The 22,169-nt window shown below is 42.7% G+C and overlaps 1 protein-coding gene across 1 annotated transcript; it reads right to left on the reverse strand.

The window, feature by feature from the left end:
* Positions 1-722: 722 nt before the first annotated feature.
* Positions 723-17,950, reverse strand: SKP1 (S-phase kinase associated protein 1). Its single transcript, XM_021084761.2, has 6 exons — positions 17,854-17,950; positions 15,037-15,133; positions 7,975-8,048; positions 4,979-5,122; positions 2,522-2,662; positions 723-1,620 (listed from the first exon to the last, which is right to left on the reverse strand). The coding sequence occupies exons 2-6, from the start codon at positions 15,131-15,133 to the stop codon at positions 1,585-1,587; spliced, it is 492 nt and encodes a 163-aa protein (XP_020940420.1). The 5' UTR covers positions 17,854-17,950; the 3' UTR covers positions 723-1,584.
* Positions 17,951-22,169: the final 4,219 nt, after the last annotated feature.

Here is a 22,169-nt window from a genome sequence, read left to right on the forward strand (position 1 = left end):
GAACACAGATGATTCTCACTGGGAAAGTAAGAAAAAAAGGAGCCTGAGGAAGAAAGAAAAAATCAGTTAAGAAGAAGTTTCCTGGTGGCCCAGAGGTTAAGGACCAGCACTGTCACTGCAGCAGCTCAGGTCACTACTGTGGTATGGGTCCCATCCCTGGCCCAGGAACTTTCACAAAGCCAAAAAAGGGAAAACTTCATTCCACTATAGGAGAGAGGCTGGAAACCAGAGCAGTGCAGCATACAGTATGCCTGAGTCCACCACTTAAGAACTGAAGTAGTGACTCCACGGAACCGTATCGACAACAAGTTCTATCAGAACCTTACTGTTATGTCAGCAGCCTCCTGTGAGGACATTAACGGCCTGCAAGTCTATTCCGACTCAACAATCATGCATAAATTTTACTCTTTTAGGGAGTTCCCATCATGGCTCAGCGGAAACAAATCTGACTAGCATCCATGAGGGTGCAGGTTCAATCCCTGGCCTCACTCTGTGGGTTGGGGATCCAGTGTTGCCGTGAGCTGTGATGTAGGTCACAGACGCGGCTCGGATCCCGAGTTGCTGTGGCTGTGGTGTAGGCCGGCAGCTATAGCTCCGAATCAACCCCTGGCCTGGGAACCTCCATATGCCGCAGGTGCAGCCCTAAAAAGCCAAAAAAAAAAAAAAAAAAAAATTGAAGAGACACATTTAAGTACACAAAAAGCAAACCATTTACTACCTACTATGTTACTTACTTTTTATTGAAAGTATCTTTCATTCATGACGGTTGCTTTCTGGGATATGCCACACATTTTAACGTTAGAGGTTAAATTATTTCTTACATGCAGGTAAGTAGTGTAAATAGTTTACTCCACATGGGATCACTGATTATAAAAAGATGACATACCACATGGGTTACATGTCTTTTTTAATTGAAAAAGCTAACAAACTATCTAATTAGATTTCCCCCAAAACCACAAACTGAGTAGTAACTGAATTTCTAGCCACCATATTGAAAGCGGAGAGGATTAAAAATGCAAAAACAAGTCCTCAGATCCAATTAAGGAAGCCCTGCTACATAGAGGCTAATCAATACCAGTGGTACTCTTTGACTCTAGGAAGCTGGAAGACATCCCCATAACCCCATCTCAGAACATTTATCTCAAGTGGCCTTTTTCCAGCTTCCAACTCATGAATAAAGATAATACATTGTTAATTCTATCTCAGAAAAATTTTTCTGAGATGCTTTATTTACAATGCCAACTTTTCCAAGTCACTAAACTAAAGTAAACTGACAATAAACTAGGCAGAAATTGCTTTACATAAAGAGGCAAAGCCCAATATGCCACTTCCTATAGAGAACCCACAGTTCAATTTTATTCAGAGCAAAGAAAAGAGAAACTTTAGATCATACTAGAAGAAACTCAGCCATAGGTTTGGAATCTGTACTGAAACTACACATGCAATGAGAACAATATTCCACTAATACAACTGATTTGCTGCTGCATTTGTCGACTGTTTTTCGAATATTAACAATTATAAACAGAGCAGTGCAACTAGTATTTGGAAATATCCTTACAGTGTTTCAGCATCAGGCACAAGATTTCACTTCTCCTCACACCACTGGTTCTCTTTGCGTACCTACAAGAAATAAAGACAGATAGAAAGGAAGTACCTTAACACGTGTAGTCTTTCCTAAGTCTACTGCCTCATGATTCATCAGTAGCCTGTGAGGTGGGTCAGAAAGAGATAGATGGAAAACTGGAAAAACTAGGTTAAGAGTACCATTTTTTTTCCCCTCCCCAGTTTTTTATTGTGCCCTGCTCAAATAATCACTAAAAAAAAAGAGGAAAGGCAGAGTTCCCATCATGGCACAGCAGAAACGAATCCAACTAGGAACAATGAGGTTGGGGGTTTGATCCCTGGCCTTGTTCAGTGGATTAAGAATCCGCCATTGTCAGTGAGCTGTGGTGTAGGTCCCAGACGAGGCTCAGATCCAGCATTGCTTCAGCTGTGGTGTAGGCCAGCAGCTGTAGTTACGATTTGACCCCTAGCCTGGAAACCTCCACGTGCCACAGGTATGGCCCTAAAACGCAAGGGGAAAAAAAAAAGAAAAAAAAAAAAAGGAAAGGCAATGAACAATTACAGCTTTAGTCACTACAGCTGACCTGGGCCAACAAAACCATTCTGATTTATTCATTTCTTCCCCATTCACTAAGTCGTTGTGAGGTATCCTGGCACACAATCACCCACAGATAGGGCCTGCTTTTCTCAAGTCAAATATTGATGACTTATATGTAAGGTTTTAGGTGCCCAAACTAGTAAATGCTAAGGAACAAATGATCAAACAGCACCTTTGGATGAATACTAATTGTTCTTACACTTATGAAAAACAGTATCATTAATATTTAGCACACAGAAGGTACCTTTTATCCCTCAAATAAGGTCAAGACTCCTTGCTATTAGTACTTCTTTTGCCTAGCTTGGGTTTTAGTCTTTCATAAAAAAGCATTTGATCAAGAATAAGCTGTGAGCCACCTACCTGGGCTTCTTCTTCTTCAGTGAAATCATTTTTGATATTGAAGGTCTTGCGTATTTCCTCAGGAGTTTTCCCCTTGATCATGTTAGCAACAGTCTTGCATGTAACATCAAGCAAACCTTTGATGTCTAAGTAGTTTGCTGCCTGTAAAGTAATTTTGTTGTTTTCACTTAAGTATACTTGATGTTTTAAATTAAATCCAAAGTTAGTGACTAAGAATCCGTATCTAATTCAGCTTAAAACGGTAGTCAATTTTAAGAAATGAATAAATGACAAATTCTTCCATGAAAGATTGTTGCATGCCCCCTTCTTTGTTATACTTCTGTAATACTGATCCTTGTGCTACCTTCAGCAAACTGCACTACCTCAAATGGTAAAGAATGGCCACTACTGGCAGTTTTATGTACGCACACACCTCAAATCTTGACAAAAATATTTACGGAATTCCAATATAAGCTGTTATAGAATCACATCTTAATTAATTCCAAAAGAATCAGCTTTCACTTTCTTTCATTTTCTCTACTGTTTTCTATTTTATTGATTTCTGCTGTTATCTTTAATACCTCCTCTCTCTGGGTTGAATTTCACCTTTCATTAGTTGTGTTTTGCTGTTGTTGTTTTGTCTTTTTAGGGCTGCACCCACGGCATATAAAGGTTCCCAGGCTAGGGAACCAAGCTGTAGCTGCCAGCCTACACCACAGCCACTGCCACACCAGATCCAAGCTGCATCTGTGACCTACACATAGCTCCCGGCAACGCCGGATCCTTAACCGAGCGAGGCCAGGGATAGAACTTGCAACCTCATGGTTGGATTGTTTCCACTGTGCCACGACAGAAACTCCATTTCATTAGTTTCTTTTTTTTCTTTTTTTGTCTTTTTGCCATTTCTTGAGCTGCTCCCACGGCATATGGAGGTTCCCAGGCTAGGGGTCAAATTAGAGCTGTAGCTGCTGGCCTACGCCAGAGCCACAGCAACAAGGGATCCAAGCCGCGTCTGTGACCTACACCACAGCTCACAGCAATGCCAGATCTTTAACCCACTGAGCATGGCCAGGGATCGAACTCGCAACCTCATGGTTCCCAGTCGGATTCGTTAACCATTGAGCCACGACGGGAACTCCCCCATTTCCTAAGTTTCTTAACGTAAAAGCTTAGATCACTGATTTGAGACTTTTCTCCTTTCCCAATACTTGTGTTTAGTACTGTCAATTTCCCTCTGAATGCTACTTAAGCTGCATTTAACAGATTTTCATACATTGTATTTCATTTCTATTACGTTCATAATATTAATTTTTCTTTTGATTTCTTCGATTCATGGGTTACTGTGAAATGTGTTAAGTTTTCAGATATTTGCAGATTTTCCAGATGGCTGTTACTGATTTCTAACTTAATCCCATTGTGATTAGAAAAAAAACACATTTTGTGTGACCTAAATCCTTTCAAATTTGAGACTTGTTTTAAGGTCCACAACATGGAAAGATACACTTGAAAAGAATATGTACTCTGCTGTCATTAGATATAATGTTATAAAAATATCAGGACAAGTTGGTTGTTATTTAAGCCCTCTATATCCTTACTGATTCTCTGTTTACTTGATTATTAGGGAGACGTATTATAATATCTAACCATGGCTGCAGATTTGCCTACTTATTCTTTAGAAGTCTGTTAGTTTTTGTCTCACTTTCTGGAAGTTCTGCTTTTAGGTAAATAAACATTTAGGATTCTTATGTCCTCTTAATAACAAACTGATCCCTTTATCATTATGCAACAACCCTCTTTAATCCTGGTAATATTCTTTGCTCAGAAATATACCCAAATATATATAGTCACTCCAGCTTTCTTTTGATTGTTGTTAGCAAAATATCTCTTTCCACCTTTTAAACCTAATTGTGACTTTATATATTTAAAGTGAGTTTTTTGTAGAGAGAACAGCTGTCTTGCTTTTTTATCCAATGTGACAACCTCTACCCTTTAATTGTGGTGTTTAGACCATTTACATTTAATGTGGTTACTGATACATGGACTTAAATATAGCACTGCATTTGAATTTAGAATTAAAATTCAGTATCAATGAATTTAACAATTTTAACTCAAAAGAGGTGCTGAAGGCTGTGCATTAGAGATGTCTTATACAATGCATTAAAAACATACCAGGGAGTTCCCATCGTGGCGCAGTGGTTAACGAATCCGACTAGGAACCATGAGGTTGCGGGTTCGGTCCCTGCCCTTGCTCAGTGGGTTAACGATCCGGCGTTGCCGTGAGCTGTGGTGTAGGTCGCAGACGCGGCTCGGATCCCGCGTTGCTGTGGCTCTGGCATAGGCCAGTGGCTACAGCTCTGATTAGACCCCTAGCCTGGGAACCTCCATATGCCGCGGGAGCGGCCCAAGAAATAGCAACAACAGCAACAACAACAACAAAAGACAAAAAAAAAAAAAAAAAAAAAAAAAAAAAAAACATACCAGGATTAGCTCGAAAAGTGTTCCTTGGTCGACTTTCAGGAATTCTTGATCCCAAACAGGGATATCATCTGTTCGCTTTTCCTTGTTCTCATCATCCTCAGGAGGAGGAGGATCATCCTTATGGTGGGTGCACCACTGAATGACCTGTTACAACAAAAGTTCATTCCTCTGTGGCATTTTGTGACAAGGTACTCATTCCAGGACTGGGGCAAGGTTATTCATACACTGGGCTAAGAACTAGCTATAGTCGAACTGGATAATCAAGTTAGTAGCCAAGCTTTTTAAAAGCACAACCCTTGAGGACAGAATATCTTAGGTAACAGTGAACCATGCAGTCAGATTACTATACATGACCATATGAAAAAGCTACTCTGCAGAAAAAAAAAAAAAAAAAACCCAAAAAACATTAAATTAGAAATAAACATGTACAAGCCAGCAAATGACCACACCATAAAATATAAAATCTCAAAAAAATCTCTACAATAGACTAAAGATATGAAAAGGCAGTTTATAAAATGTCTGAATAGTCAAAGAGGAGGAAATTCTCAGCTTTATTAAATGCAAAATTAACACTACAGTCAGAAACTACTTTAGATCATGCCCCCCAAAAAGATATATAAAAATCAAGACGCTGGAGTTCTCATCGTGGCGCAGAGGAAACGAATCTGACTAGGAACCATGAAATTTGCAGGTTCGATACCTGGCCTCTCTCAGTGGGTTAAGGATCCAGCGTTGCCATGAGCTGTGGTATAGGTCGCAGATGTGGCTTGGATCCCGAGTTGCTGTGGCTCCGGTGTATCCCAGCAGCTGTAGCTCCAACTGAACCCCTAGCCTGGGAACCTCCATATGCCGCAGGTGCAGCCATAAAAAGACAAAAAACAAAACAAAACAAACAAAAAATCATGACGTTGATACTAATCACTGACAATAGTGTGAGGATAACATGAATGCTTCTACTGTAGAGTGTAAATTAGTATAATCCCTTTGAAAAGTAATCTAGGAATACCAAGTAAGCTGAATGAGAATGGGTGTTTGCTGTATAATCTAACTTTTCTGTATGATTAAAAATTTTTTTAGTTTATAATGTCGGGGGAATAAACAATGCTGAGAGACAATGGGAGAGCTGAGAAATTATAAATTACATATAAATTGTATATTTATAGATAAATTACATATAGATTGTATACCACCAGGATACAAAAAAAGAGAAATAACTATTTCCAGAAGAAAAAGCCAAGCATAAAGGGCTTTAATTAAAGCCCATGCTCCCAATGCCCAGAACTTTCTTCCCCCATAGAGTCATGTCTTTGTTCAAAGATCATCTTCTCACCTTAAGGCATTTCCTGACCATCTTTGTTTTAAAAACAGCCAACTGCTCCCTACCATACCACTTTACTCCAAAGCTTTTCCATGTGACATACTGCTTATGTTGTACACTTCCCCCACACCTTCAGAATGCAGACTCCCTAAGGACAGCAATTTTGTCTGTTTAGTTCACTGCTATACCTCCAGCACCTAAGAGAGGCCTGACATTTGAATGAATGCAAGAAAAAGCCCTTTTAGAAGCATTTTGTATTGGCATAAAATAGAATGTTAGTTTGCAAAGACAATGCCCAGAAGTCAGAAAGGAGATTTACTTAGATAAAATACAAAGCTTCTGAACCAAAAAATACTAAGAATTGACAAAAGACAAGCAAATTGATAAAAACTATATAAAGAACTCCTATAACAAGCCTACTAGACTATGAAATGGGTGCATTTTGAAAACATTATCCTAAGTGAAATAAGTCAGACACACAAAGATTAAATGTTCTATGATCCCATTTTTATAAGGTACCCAATATAGTCAAATTCATAGACACAGAATACAGAACAGTGGATATAAGGGTTTTTTTACCCAGACTAGGCACAATACATACATACATACATACATATATAAATTTATTTTTTTGCTTTTTAGGGCCACACCTGTGGCATATGGAAGTTCGTAGGCCAGGGGACCAACTGGAGCTACAGCTGCTGGCCTACGCCACAGCAACGCAGGATCCAAGCCACGCCTGAGACCTACACCAGAGCTCACGGCAAATACGGGATCCCTGACCCACTAGGATTGAACCCACATACTCATGGATATCAGTCGGATTACTTTCTGCTGCCTGACAGCAGAACTCGACTAGGCATATTTAAAAGACTGGTAATAGCCAAGTGTAGTAAAACTACGGAAACACATGCAGTGCAGCTGCATCTCATTCCAGGGTCAAGAGAAAGCATAAAATGTAAATATGTATGGTTAAGGACCTCTCAAAATCCCTGAGGAAGGCCCCACCTGGAACTGACCACTTCCATCTCCAAGCCTAGCCAGTTCTCCCCCCAGTGTGCAAACTGCCGGCTTTCTTCAGAAGAGCAAGCAGTCCAACAGCTGTCTCTGTTATGGAGCCATATGCCCTGAAACACTAAAATCCTATTCAACAGAGTGGCCTGTTGTTTATGCTTGGAAAAAGTGTTGATCAATAAGTGACGGGGGAAACACATGGTCGTGTTCTCCAACTCGCTGAGGTATACCCATTCAGTAGATAAGCAATTCAATATTTAAAATGTGTTAATGAAAAAGACTACACAATTTAAATCTTCAGAGCCTGGTTAAATCAACTAAAACAAATATCTTAGTCATAATCTTATATAATTGTTTGGCTGTTGTTTTTTTTTTAATTTTTAGGACCGCACCAGCAGCATATGGAGGTTCCCATGCTAGGGGTCGAATCAGAGCTGTAGCCACTAGCCTATGCCACAGCCACAGCAATGCTAGATCCGAGCTGTGTCAGTGACCTACACCATAGCGCACGGCAATGCCAGATCCTTGGCTCACTGAGCAAGGACAGGGATCAAACCGGCGTCCTCATGGATGCTAGTCATGATCTATGTGTCGATATAGAAAGATGACGGAGATACTGCTAAATGGATGCATACATATGTATGTGTAGAGTTTGCTACCTTACCTTTTTTAATATTGCTGCATTAACATTTGGTAAAGGGACTGGATCATCATCTCCTTCATCATCCATTCCCAAATCTAAGAAAACCAGAAGAGAGTCTCTATTATATTCTAACTCCATTATAACATTTACACCAACCAGGCTGTCTCAAACAAGTAACTTGCAAGACATGCTATCTCAAAGACTATAAAAGGGCATTACTAAAAATAGTTCTTTCAAAAGCACTTAAAATAGACAGTTCCTAGCAACAGCTCCAAGAACTACCCAAAACTATATAAAGTTGTATGAGTAGAGAAATGCAGGAATATTATAAAAAGGCAGTTCTTAATTAGGAAGAAAGGCGACTTAAGAAGTAGGAATGGAGTTCCCATCGTGGCTCAGTGGTTAATGAATCCGACTAGGAACCATGAGGTGGCGGGTTCGATCCCTGGCCTTGCTCAGTGGGTTAAGCATCCGGCATTGCCATGAGCTGTGGTGTAGGTCGCAAACTTGGCTCAGATCTCACATTGTTGTGGCTGTGGTACAGGCCGGTGGCTACGGCTCCGATTTGACCCCTAGCCTGGGAACCTCCACATGCCACGGGAGCGGCCCAAGAAATGGCAGAAAGACAAAAAAAAAAAAAAAAAGAAGAAGAAGAAGAAGTAGGACTGAGGAGTTCTCTGGTGGCCTAGCATGTAAAATAGCCAGGTTCTCACTGCTGTGGCTTGGTCACTGCTTTGCCACGGGTTCAATCCCTGGCTAGGGAGCTTCCGCATGCCACAGATGCAGCAAAAAACAATTTAAAAATAAAAAGGTAGGATTGAGATAAGTGGGCAGCCAACTGGAAGAAAATTAAAGCCAGACCCTTAACACTATTCTTTGTACCAAACTCTAGTTGAACTGCATTTAGAAAAAGCAACATAAAGTATTACAAACGAAACATCATCTCAATCTATTAAAATGTGAAGCTCAAAGATGTATATACACAAACACAACAGATCATGCAGCTACTGACAAAATCAAGGCAGGCAATTCCATACATACTGGTATGATTTCAAGATTAAAGTTTTTAAAAGCCATGTATAAAAAATAAATGTTACCTAAATTGAAATGGGAATACACTTATATATTTATATTTAAAATCTCTCCAAAAGAATATATAAGGAATTGTTAATGTTACATCCAGGGACGTTAATGAGAACATGGGTTAATGAGAACGTGCTTAAGTTTCAGCACGTACCCTTTAGTGTTATCCATCATCACGTATATATTACCTGTAACTTTGAATATATAGATTCCTCTGATAAAAAAGGTCTTTTATTTTATCGATGTGGCTGCTGACCTCCAAAGAAAAAACTTAAAATCCATGTTACTCAAAGATTCTAAGTAATATTTTGCAAACCAAATGAGTCTGTCCTTCAGTTTCTAAAGGACTAAAATAGAGATGCTAAAGAAACTTATGTAATAGAAGTGCCAAGATTAGAGGTCAAAACATAAGTTGAGTCCCTAAAATATACCAGGTGTTGTCACAGATAGTGAAGACTCAGCAATGAATAGAGGAGGATGGGAGGAGTTGTTGCAGTTTTAGAGTTGCTCAGTATGCATCACAGAGAAGATGACATTTTTGGAAAACTGTAAAGGAGAGAAGCCGTAAGCAGAGGAAATGGCAAACACAAAGGCCTTCTGATGGGACTATCTGGCATGTCCTAAAACACTAAGGAATCTACTGTTACAAGAGCAGAGTTTGCCATGCTGAAAAGAGTAGATGACAGGGGGCCCTAATAGGGCCTTCTGCAATATGGCTACTGTATTGGGAAGAGAAGGAAAGACAGCAGGAGGGGAAAGAGAGAAACCAATTACTGGGCTGGCAATAATCCTGGCAAGTAAAAGTGGCTTGTACAAGGTTTACAACTATGTAAGAAGAAACAGACCAATTCTTATTTATGTCTTTTTAGTGCCGCACCTGTGGCATATGGAAGTTCCCAGGCTAGGAGTCGAATCTGAGCTGTAGCTGCTGGCCTACACCACAGCTCAGGCAATGCCGGATCCTTGACCCAAGCACTGAATCCCCATCCTCATGGATACTAGTCAGGTTCATTACTGCTGAGCCACAATGGGAACTCCAATTCTTTATCCATTTTGAAGTTAGAGGCAATAGGATTTGCCAATACATGGAAAGGAAAATGTGAAAGGAAGCAGGGAATGCTAAGGTTTGTAACATGAGGACCAGGTGGATGGAGCTGCCATTGGAGGTGCCATTAATTGATATGGGTAAGGCTGTCAGAGAACACATTCTGGAGGGCAGGGAATCAAGAACTCTGGTTTCATAAGTCTGAGATATCTTTTAGATATTCAATGGCAGACCAAGAAGTTAAATACTCCAAGTCTAAAAATCAAAAGAAGAGATCAAAACCGTAGTTAAGTTTGAGAACTGATGTATAAATGGTTTACGGTACCATGAGACTGGCTGAAGCAACCAAGAAAATGAGTATTATTGATTGATATGGTGAAGAAGCACAACCATCAAGCAAACCCTGGAGAACTGAAGGCTTTAAAGTTGGGGAGACAAAGGCTCTGAGTAAGGTAATAAGGGCCCTGGAAGCCAAAAATGGAAGGGATGATCAACTGTTAAAGGCTATCAATTACATCTAGATGAGAAATGAAACAAACAAGGCACCTCACATCATAGAGATCAATGAGCTTATTTAACAAGCTGCTCCAGTGGCATGGCAGGTAAAGATGAAAGTAGATTCAAAAAAGGATCCTATTTTCCTGTATGGGTGCATTCACTTATTTCCCCTCTCCTTCTCCCTACCAATGCCATTCCCTGATCCCAATACAGCCAAGATTAAAACTGTAAAATGACAATATTTCAATCTGGATCAAGTCACATGCTTTTCTTGAACTAGGACGAAATATTTTCAATCAGAGGGGAGAGAAAGAAGTTGTACAACTTGCATGTACAATACTCATGCTTGGGGAGTGAAGACATTAGAGGAAACTTAATACAGGAGACCAGCTTGTTTAGATCCAAATGTTATCTGAAGAAGGCTTAAGTTAAAAATTCAAATAAGGGCCTTTTATAGTTGTAAAGGATCACTTGTCTAGCTTTAAACAAAGGATCTGTAATGTTTTTTGCTTTTAGACTGAATCTACAACAGTCATTCCTTTAAGTGATTTAATTTCAAGGACTTTTGAAAGACACCTGTATCCTGATAGCATACCCTAGAACTGAAGAAATCAGTCAATCCATGTGTACACATACTAAGATTTTCACTTCTGACTGTCCTGTGATTAGCAGATTTTATTTCAACACACTCCAGTCCTCAAGACGCTAGAATTCACCTCTGATGCCCAAAAGGTATGGAAGGAAACAATCATTTAACTACTGCTATCAGTCTACTTGCTTCAGTGATCAAAGCTGGCATTGGAAAACCTTCAAGGAGCCCTATGCTCTTACATCAGTAAATGCTTCTTTGAAGCAGCACAGGACAGATTAGTGTGCCAGGCACCAACTAAGAGGAAATAAACAACACTTTCATTGCCAAAGCAAGTATTCAGGCAGCAATTTTGGTATCAGTTTATACATCTTCTAAAGCCTTACTCACCTACCTTTAGGGATACTTGGATAGCTTTCAACTCTTTTATTAGTGACCATACCACAGTTCTTCATTCAACAGGCACTTGATGAACAGTGACTGTGGGATGTACCAAGGGGTTTACAACTTAATAGAAGTAATCTATGTATTTAAGTTACCAGGGTACAGGACTCTAAGTGCCACATGACTGATGTCAATTATCAAAAAAGAATTTTATGTTCAGCTTTTTTCACTAGAAAACAGGAAAAATAAAATAAAAACAAAAGAAAAGGAGTTCCCACTGTGGCCCAGCAGAAACGAACGCGACACTAGGAACCATGACGTCAATCCCAGGCCTCGATCAGTGGGTTAAGGCTCTGGCATTGCCGTTTGCTGTGGTGTAGGTGGCAGACTCAGCTGGGATCCTCTGTTGCTGTGGCATAGGCTGGCAGCTGTAGCTCCGATTTGACCCCTAGCCTGGAAACTTCCATATGCAGCAGGTGTGGCCCTAAAAAGCACACACACAAAAAAAAAGAAAAGAAAAAAAGAAAGAAAACTAAAAAGAATTATATGCTCTGCTTTTATTTTCCATTAGAAGACAGAAGACAGGAGTTCCCGTTGTGGTGCAGTGGTTAACGAATCCGACTAGGAACCATGAGGTTGCGGGTTCGGTCCCTGCCCTTGCTTAGTGGGTTAACGATCCGGCGTTGCCGTGAGCTGTGGTGTAGGCTGCAGACGCGGCTCGGATCCCGCGTTGCTGTGGCTCTGGCGTAGGCTAGTGGCTACAGCTCCGATTCGAGCCCTAGCCTGGGAACCTCCATATGCCGCTGGAGCGGCCCAAAGAAATAGCAAAAAGACAAAAAAAAAAAAAAAGAAGAAGAAGAAGACAGAAGACAAACCTTCCGCAATTAAGCTTCTGCCTCTACCACACCTAATATTTGCTGTTAGAAATCTGCTAACTTATCCCTGAATCCTACGTAATCAGTCTGTAGTATATGAATCTGATAATCATTCTGGTCACTTCAAAACACCTCCCTTTTCCCTTGGCTTCCGCAAATCCTACTCTACCAATCCTTTATTTCTTACTTCTACACTCTTTTATTAACACCTCATTCTGCCCCAATGTGACCCTATTTACTCCACAGATACACACACATATGCCCAGAACCCTCCACACCAAGTAAGTCTATCTCAAGCAGTCTACGACTCAGGGTCCAAGATTCACTAGCTTATTACAAAGATCTTTAAGGGACACTCAAACATGTTCAAGCTCAAAGTCATTTTCTTTCTATTCCTCTCGAACTCATTCTTCAGCTCTATCAACTGCAGCATAACCATCTCAACCCCAACTAAAATGTTTTTTAAAAACACATCCTGTCTACTTTAGCTCAGAATGCTCCCCAAAACATCTCTATCACCTCACCAGTATAAAGAGTAACATCCACCAAGATGTTCCCAGAGCACCACCCAGTACAACCTGTATTAATGCATGTGAATCATACCATGTGACAGTTTGCCATGTTTGACGTCTGCCTCCTTTCCTACTTTATAAATCCTTCAAGGGCAAAGACCATTTCTCGCTTTTCTTCTTTTCACCAACATATATCTAATGCTTTGAATGTAACTCTGCACTTTATTTTTATAAGCTGTAGATACACAAAACCTTTTGATATTTGAGTACATTCAGCCCTCTGTATCTGCAGGTCCCGCATTCTCAGATTCAAATAACCATGGATAGAAAGTATTAAATAAAAATTAGGAGTTCCCACTGAGACAGTGGGTTAAGGATATAGCGTTGCTGCAGCTGTGACTTAGATTCGATCCCTGGCCCAGGAACTTCCACATGTCACAGATCATCCAAAATAAATAATTTTTTAAAAAAACTTAAATTTGGAGTTCTCATGTTGCAGTGGAAACAAATCTGACTAGGAACCATGAGGTTGCGGGTTCGATCCCTGGCCTCGATCAGTGGGAGAATCCGTCGTTGCCATGAGCTGTGGTGTAGGTCACAGATGCAGCTCTGTTCTGGTGTGGCTGTGGCTGTGGTGTAGGCCAGCAGCTACAGCTCCTATTGGACCCCTAGCCTGGAAACCTCCTTATGCCGGCGGGTGCAGCCCTAAAAAGCAAGAAAAAAAAAACTTAAAAAATTACAGAAAGTTAGAAAAAGCAAAACCTGAATTTTCCACACACACAGGCAACTATTTACATAGCATTTACAATCTTTTTTTTTTCTGTCTTTTTGCCATTTCTTGGGCCACTCCCGCGGCATATGGAGGTTCCCAGGCTAGGGGTCAAATTAGAGCTGTAGCTGCTGGCCTACGCCAGAGCCACAGCAACACGGGATCCGAGTCGCGTCTGCAACCTACACCACAGTTCACGGCAACGCCGGACCGTTAACCCACTGAGCGAGGGAAGGGACCGAATTCGCAACCTCATGGTTCCTAGTCGGATTGTTAACCACTGAGCCACGACGGGAACTCCAGCATTTAGAGTCTTAGGAGGTATAAGTAATCTAGAGATAAATTCAAGTATAAGGGAGGATTATGGAGATTATTTGCAAATATGGCATTTGGGATGTAGTATTTGGGATCAGGGATTTGAATACCCACGGATTTTGTATCCCGGAACCAATCCTATGCAGATATGGAGACAACAGTACCGAAGAACTTTTTTTTTTTGAGTTTTTTTAGACCCACAGCATTTGGAGGTGCCCAAGCCAGGGGTCAAATCAGAGCTACAGCTGCTGGCCTACACCACAGCCACAGCAATATGAGATCCTTAACCCACTGAGCAAGGCCAGGGATCAAACCCGCATCTTTGTGGATACTAGTCAGATTCATTTCCGCTGAGCCATGAGGGAAACTCCCCCAATAACTATTAAGTTTTTTTCCTCCAATTCTAGAAAGTGATTTGTGTGTCTCTATATACCATCAATGTTTACCAGCCTACAATAATTCTAGGAAATCTATGTTAACTAGTAAAAGTTTAAAATGTTTCAGGACCTATTTTCTTGCCTTAATTCTTTGATGTACTGCATATATGTTTTGCAGCAGTTTCAAAAGAATAGCCAAAAGGGAAAAAAGACATCTACTCAGTTTACAATCTACTCAGCTTACTCCCTCTGCTTAAACAAAGTGCTGCTCTACTTAGCTATCATAGGTAAGGTATCTCTTTTCCAAAGGCTTTAGTTTGTGTCATTAGAAATTGTGAATCCAAACCTACTTGAAAGAGAAATGAGCCACTATCTGAGGCTTGAAAACCATTTCAATGTTAGCTTACGGTGTTACCTACTTAATAAAAGAAATTCAGACAATGTAGAAAAAAAAAAAAAGACTTGTATCAGAAAAATGCAGTTAAACTTTGGAAGAAAAAAAGACACAAATTTTACCCTTCATACTCTTCAGCATTTTATGATGGATTTTTATGTCTATAGATTCGATGTTCACAGGTTATCTTAAGCTACATATTTCTTCCCTTTACCGTGACCCAGGTTTTCTAATTAACTTACCTTCCAACATGGTCTTGATAGTCACAGACTGTTTGGCAATTTCAACATCAACTTCAAATATCTCGCCATCGGAACTCTGCAACTTAATTGAAGGCATCTAAAAAAAGGTATTATATTGAATTTGAAATTTAAGAGATATTACTTCTACACTGCATTTCACCATTAAATGTCTAAGCCTTCTAACTTATTAACTACAAAATCTTAACGACCTGTAGTATAGTATAAAACACTGTAAATGATTATAAGGCAATTTTATACAAGTATTTCTATAAAATTTTTTCAAAAGTATATATAACTCCTAGGAACAGAAACTTTTAAGGCCTACCCTTCTGCACTCATTACTGGTATAAATTTTAAAACTCACACTTATATTTCTAATGCAAAATATATCTAAAATGCTTTTTTACTCTTTGCCTGCCTTTCTCCTTTCACCTGAGGGAGGTCAGTCCAAAATAAACAAAGCTACCAAATAAGATATTAATTTTCCCACAGTGAAACTTATCAGTAAAAAGTGAGTTCAGATCTAAAGAGTAGATTAGAATATACTTACTTATGTTTGGATGAAAGCAAGGCCATAGAGAAGAGAATGAAATATCTAAGGATAAGCAGATGTTGACCTAATGCCCTAAACCTATAGTTTCAGAGTCCTGTTTATCTTTCTTTACTGACTGTCTAGGCGTCCCAAGTTTGAGATCGAATGCCAAAATCCTCATAGTAATAACAGCCTTTTACTTGCCGCCAAAATGAATTTATTAACTCACACTGATTATGAGTCATTAGGAAAAAGACACTTCTTACATAAAAGTTAATTAAGCATTTAACTTCAAAGGACTTGAGTTTTGGCAAAAACAAAACAAAACCTCTTTAGAATTAAAAGTTCTAAGCTTCTAAGCCAGCAATTTCTTACCGTCTTCAGATTCTTGGGGGAGAGGCATGGGGGGTGGGCGGCAGCAACACCTGACTGTAAAAACTCAAGATCTCTTTAAGTTTCTGTAACAGGTTTTTAAAAGGCCCGTGCATCTGAGATGTTCGTAATAATACTCTGATATCACTCTAACTTAAAAATACAGAATTTGGCATTCAAAACACTGACTGCACCTATTTTAGGCCCCAACACTTACGACCCATTAAATCGGTTACAATATTCAGCTTTTCCCACACAACTGTCTCCATTCCCCAAAGAGACAAAGGTGTTAGGGCAAGGAAGCAAAAAGGTAAAGCTGTTTTAAAACCAGCCATTGAAATATCCAGCTCACACTCATCCATGGTTGCAGAGAATCAGATTTCACTTTTCAGTTCACAAATGTCTGCTTCTCCATATTACTCAGTGCCTGCCAATAATGCAGTTGTCCTGCTCCATGAAGAAACGCCCAGAGCAGAGGACCTTCCTTGCGACAAGGCAAAAGCAAAAGATATCCCCCTAAAGAAATACTTTAACATGAGCTCAATTTTAAATTACAAAACATTCTATGCTCTATGACTGTTCCACAACACTGGAGTGAACGTTATAAAATCACAAGTCTGGAAATGCAGTTGATAAAATTACTTTTAAGCAAGACGAACATTTCATATTTCAAATAACTTTTGATAAACAGCCATATCTGCTTAGTCACAGTCAAATTCGTGTATTAGGTTACTCTTAATTGAGATCTTACTAAATAAATAGCAGGGAAACAATCGGTTAATCTGTAATTCGATGCACTTTGTAAGCTAAACTTAATACTCAAAAAAAATTTTTTTTAGCGTTATACAGCTGGAAATCAGAGCAAAACTTTTCTATAATTATCCATGAAACTTTGATGTGGTATGTTCTCCAGACCATTCCTTCAATTCCGTATGCGCCGGCACTTTTGAGTTAAATCACCCTCCAGGAGGAGGGGTCTATCAAACATCATAAAAGAAAAAAAACCTGTTTAAGTGACCCGAAGTTCTGACACTTCTTCTTATAGGGCAAAGTGAAATCTGCGTTGCTCTATGACACACAAACATTCTGCTGTGACGCTCTCATGAAAACATTCATGAGCCCAAACTCCAACCTTTAGTCTCCATTAAAAAGCAAACCAAAGCAGGTGAACATCCTATCCCTTCGAAAACCTCTTAGTAAGTTTACGGAGTTGGTGCACCTAAAAGCCAAACCACTGTGGCGATGGCACCTGCTACTCCAACAATTGCTTCAACAACCGCGGGCTGTGGCAAAATAATGGGCGACAAATATTCCGAAGGAGCAGGCAGCTCTCTGCCGAAATTCGGCTCCGGCACAGTTAACCAGGACGAGTGACGCCAGACACAGGGGCGAGAAAGGCTGAGAGCCAAGAATCCAGCTGCGGGACGACCCTACCACGCTTCCTCTGGGACACCCGAACAACAAACGGACAAACGCCCATGCTCACGACGACCCAGAGAAGTCCATTAAAAGCCCCGCCACCACCCTCGCCCTGGCTTCCCGGGGCCGATGGGCTCAACCGCCGAGGGAGGCCCCGGCCGCAGCCTGGGCCTGCAGCCTTGCTCCGCGACGGCTGAGGGTCGCCCCGCGCAGAGAAGGCCCAATCCCGGTTCCGCTCACACCTTCTCCCTCCCGCCCGCCTGGGCGCGGTGAAGACTAGCGGCTAAAAGAGGCCTCGGCGAGTCGAGGGGCGGTGTGGGAGGTGAATGGCACCTCCGGGAGAATGGGGTCGACGACGGCTTTCACCGGGCCTGAGGGAAGGCCAGGCCCAGGTGCCTGCCGTTTCGAGCAAGGCCAAAGCCGCAGCGGGGCGGCCCGCGGCTCGCAATCTGCGGCGCCACCGCCCCCTTTCAGCTCAGGCGGCGGGTACTCACGGTGTTTGGGCTCAAGGAGATGGCGGGCCGGAGGCTGACGAGAGAAGGGCGGTGTCCGCAACCGGAGAGACAGAAAAGCGACGCACAAGGCGACTTCAACCGAGTGGCGCGGCGTCGCCTTTATAGCAGCGGGCGCAGGCGCCGAGGACCCCGGGGCCCGTGACGTCACAGAGACGGCAGGGCTGGCCGCCGAGATCGCCTGACGGCAGGCGCAGACCGGCGGGGCGAGGCGCGGCGGGCCTTGAGTCTCACCCCTTCCCTCGAAAGCGGCGCTCACTCCCCTCAAAGCGGAAACGGGGGACTGGCTCAGATACTCCACGGCCTGCAAGGGTCTTTCAGGCGGGAGCTGGCCTAAGTCGAATTAAAGACCCCAGTCCCGAAAAGCCTAGAAACCTGGAGCGAGGGGCCGGGAGGGAGAGCGCGGGGAGTAGCGGGGAGAGAGGGGCGGAGTGGGGAGGGAGAGGCGTCTGTGTTAGGGGTGGTGTTTGGGAGGGGCTGCAGCTCCTTTTCATGATGGGGAAACTGGGACTCTGAGAAAGAAAGGGCGCTGATCTTTGCAGCCAGCGCTGTGAGATTTTGCTCAGGGCCTCAGTGTCCTCCCCTGAACCCTACATGAGTTAGCTCACTCTCCACAATAATGCATAAGAAGAAATATCAGGAGTTCCCCTCGTGGCTCAGTGGTTAACGAATCCGACTAGAAACCATGAGGTTTCGGGTTCGATCCCTGGCCTCGCTCAGTGGGTTAAGGATTTGGAGTGGCCATGAGCTGTGGTGTAGGTCACAGTCGCGACTCGGATCCCACGTTGTGGCTCTGGTGTAGGCCGGTGGCTACAGCTCCGATTCGACCCCTAGCCAGGGAACCTCCGTATGCCTTGGGTGCGGCCCTAGAAAGACAAAAAGACAAAAAAAAAAAAAGAAGAAGAAGAAATACCATTACCCTTTTCTCTTTGACTTGTGAGGGAACAGGTTCAAAACGGTTCAGTGGCAGAGCAAGGATTGTTTGATACTCTCAACTCTGATTTCCTATCGACTTCTGAAGAGGCCTCCAATCCAAAGTAACCACTGTTTCAGGGAAACCCCAAGTTAGCAAAAGTGTATTGGGTGGGGGGAGGGCGAGGTGATGGGTGCTAGGAATTCGGCAGCGAACGAGGCAGCCAGAGTCCAGCCTGCAGAGAGCCCTTGTGTGGGATGCTCCCTAAAGGCTGTGTTAGGGTCCCTAAGATGAAACCAACCCTCAAGGGAAAGGGGTTAGTCTGCAAATTCCCACTCCCACCCTCTCCAGTCAGGGACTTTGACCTGCTCTACCCTGCTCTGTTTAGAGAACAATGCCACCCCTCTGGAGGAGACTAAGGCGCCAGGCTCACCTAACCAGCAGGCACGTGATGGTATTCCTGACGCCAAGGAGACAAAGGACACTTCCACACAGGGCCCCCTAAAGAAATCAGAAGCCTGCAGCTCTTCTGAGATGGGACTGGGCAGGGAGACCAAGCAGCTCCTTGGGTTACCAGGTCTTTGTCTCCAAGCTGTGGTATCCAGTGTCTGCCAGGTGCCACAGCTGATGTCGGGAAGATGAAAGGACCTACAGCTCTCAGACTTTTTCTCCACAAGCCTGCCCTGCCCTAAGCAGCTCCAGCTTCTGGTCTCTTAGTTAAGGCCCACTAGATCCCCTTTGCTCCCCTGCCTGTGGCATATAAGGGCCACCTTGTAGCCTAGTTGAGCATCCTAAGCAGGACTGGGCAGTGCCAGATTACACGTCTAGCTGGAGGATCTGGCACAGGGCCTGGCATTAGGAAGGTGTATGTTTTTTCCAAAATGTCTGGGGGCCCCTAATATTAGAATCACCGAGATATTCTTGGGTGGCTTTTTTTGGCTGCTTTTTCTTTTAATGGCTACACCTGCAGCATATGGAAGTTCCCAGGCTAGGGGTTGAATATGAGATACAGCTGAGGCCTTCGGCACAGCCACAGAAGTATTGGATCAGAGCTGCGTCTGCAACCTATGCTGCAACTTGCTGCAGTGCTGAATCCTTAACCCACTGAGTGAGACCAGGGATCAAACGGGCATCCTCATGGATACTAGTCATGCTCTTAACCTGCTGAGCCACAACGGGAACTGCCAGGATTCTAGTTTTTAAAATGCAGATTTCAGGAGTTCCCGTCGTGGCTTGGTGGTTAACAAATCCGACTAGAAACCATGAGGTTGCGGGTTTTATCCCTGGCCTTGCTCAGTGGATTAAGGATCCGGCGTTGCCGTGAGCTGTGGTGTAGGTTGCAGACGCGGCTCCGATCCTGCGTTGCTGTGGCTCTGGCGTAGGCCAGCAGCTACAGTTCCGATTTGACCCCTAGCCTGGGAACCTCCATATGCCGTGGGTGTGGCCCAAGAAATGGCAAAAAGACAATAAATAAATAAATAAATAAAATGCAGATTTCAAAAAAAGGAAGAAAATGCAGTTTTCATTTACTCATACAGCTGTTACATGCATAGATTATCTCAGGAAAGATACACAAGAAATTGTTTGCCTCAGGAGGAGAATTAGGTGACTGGAGAAGAGGGTTGGGGTGATTTTTCACTTTATACACTTTTCTATTTTTTCAATTTTGATCCATATGGATATATTACATATTTAAAAAATCTCTACAAAAAATTGACATTAGGTCAAGGAAAATGCAGATTCCTGGGTGCCCTCTTTTTTTTTTTTTTTTTTTTTTTTTTTTTTTTTTTTTTTGCTTTTCAGGGCCACACCCACAGCATATGGAAGTCCCCAGGCTAGGGTTTGAATCGGAGCTACATCTGCAGCCTACACCACAGCTCACGGCAACACCGGATCCTTAACCCACTAAGCAGGTCCAGGGATTGAACCCATGTCCTCCTGGATACTAGTTGGGTTTGTTACCACTGAGCCACAAGGGGAACTCCCTTGGGTCCTTTCTTGATGTCATGAATCAGACTCCCGAGGGGCAGGTTTTTCTGCATTTTGAACAAGTTCTCCACCTGATTCTGAAGCCCAGGTTAACATGAGAAACCACTATAGTAGGACTCAATGGTGAAGCACTGCTAAGAAGGGGCCAGCAGTGTCTGTCAAAGATGATTCACTTAGCTTCACACTTTCTGAATCAACCATACCCTCCACTCAGGGGAGACCAGACAGTTCAGCACTGGGGGTGCAGTCTGGGAAACACACACCTCCACCCATTTAGCCATAATCACCAGTCCAGGTCAAAAAAGCACTAGCCCCCACACACTCCCTTTGGTATGTTGGGGTGTGAGAGGGGGTTCCACTGATTCCAGAGCTGGCTCTGAGAAGGCTGAGGTCTCACCCTTACTTCAGTCATTCCACACACCATGTTATCAAAACTCCTTGTACTACAGAAGAAAAAAAATAAAACCAAAGAAGAGGGACTTTTCCAGTGTCACACAGCCACTGCAGGGCAGGGCTGAAGTTACTGCCCCAACCATGCTTCTGCAACCACAGCCTAGGTATTGAATTTTGGCCCCATCCTTCAAATGCCAGGAATATTTCCTGATGAGCTATTCCCAGCATACTACCCACCTCCAGGGAGGCTAAAGCCCTTAGATTCAAGCAGTCCGGATGGGAAAATCTAGTTTAAATGGTGAATTCATTCCCAGAGGTGATCTCCTTTTGGAAATCCGAGTATCCCTGCTGTAAAGAGCCACAGGAGCATTCCTTTGAGGACTGGCCCTCTTTCTCTCTCGGGTGGATCTGAAATCAGTCGGACTTTGCTGCCTGGAATTCAGTTCACACACCCTTTCTCAGGCACCTACCCATGGAAGAGACCTTGGTCTTTGGATGTGGGTTCCAGCCCATAGGATGGCCTATAAGCACAGAAGTAATCCAGTCCCCGTGGTCAGAGATCTCCTGGCCACACACTCCTGCTGTGTCAGCTGTCCCAGTCTCTCCTGATACAGTTAAAGCACAGCGACTCTGTTATATGATCTTGGGCTAGTTTTTTCACCTCTCTGAGCCTCACATTCCTCTGCTTAGCCCCTCTTTTCTTCCCTTTTTCCAAACTCTAAGCCTCGCATTGAAAAACAGACCACCTGATTACTCCAGAGGAGAGAGTGCTGAATGCAGAGAAAAAAAAAGAGTTAAATTCTTTTTTTTTTTTTTTTTTTTTTTTTGTCTTTTCTAGGCCCTCGCCCACTGCATATGGAGGTTCCCAGGCTCCGGGTCCAATCGGAGCTGTAGCCAATGGCCTACACCACAACCACAGCAACGAGGGATCCGAGCCGAGTCTGTGACCTACACCACAGCTCACGGCAACACTGGATCCTTAACCCACTGAGCAAGGCCAGGG

This window comes from Sus scrofa, chromosome 2 (genome assembly GCF_054392235.1).
Source record: "Sus scrofa isolate SSC_HxYL_T2T_F1_AM1 chromosome 2, Sscrofa_HxYL_maternal_Yorkshire_Landrace_v2.0, whole genome shotgun sequence".
In the NCBI taxonomy this organism is placed as follows: Eukaryota; Metazoa; Chordata; class Mammalia; order Artiodactyla; family Suidae; genus Sus; species Sus scrofa.

Coding starts and splice junctions, on each gene's coding strand:
- SKP1 (XM_021084761.2), bottom strand. CDS start 15,133: ATGCCTTCAATTAAGTTGCAGAGTTCCGATGGCGAGATATTTGAAGTT. Junction 5,123..7,974: donor ATGCAGCAATATTAAAAAAG/GTAAGGTAGCAA, acceptor TTGTTGTAACAG/GTCATTCAGTGGTGCACCCA. Junction 1,621..2,521: donor CTGAAGAAGAAGAAGCCCAG/GTAGGTGGCTCA, acceptor TATTTCTTGTAG/GTACGCAAAGAGAACCAGTG.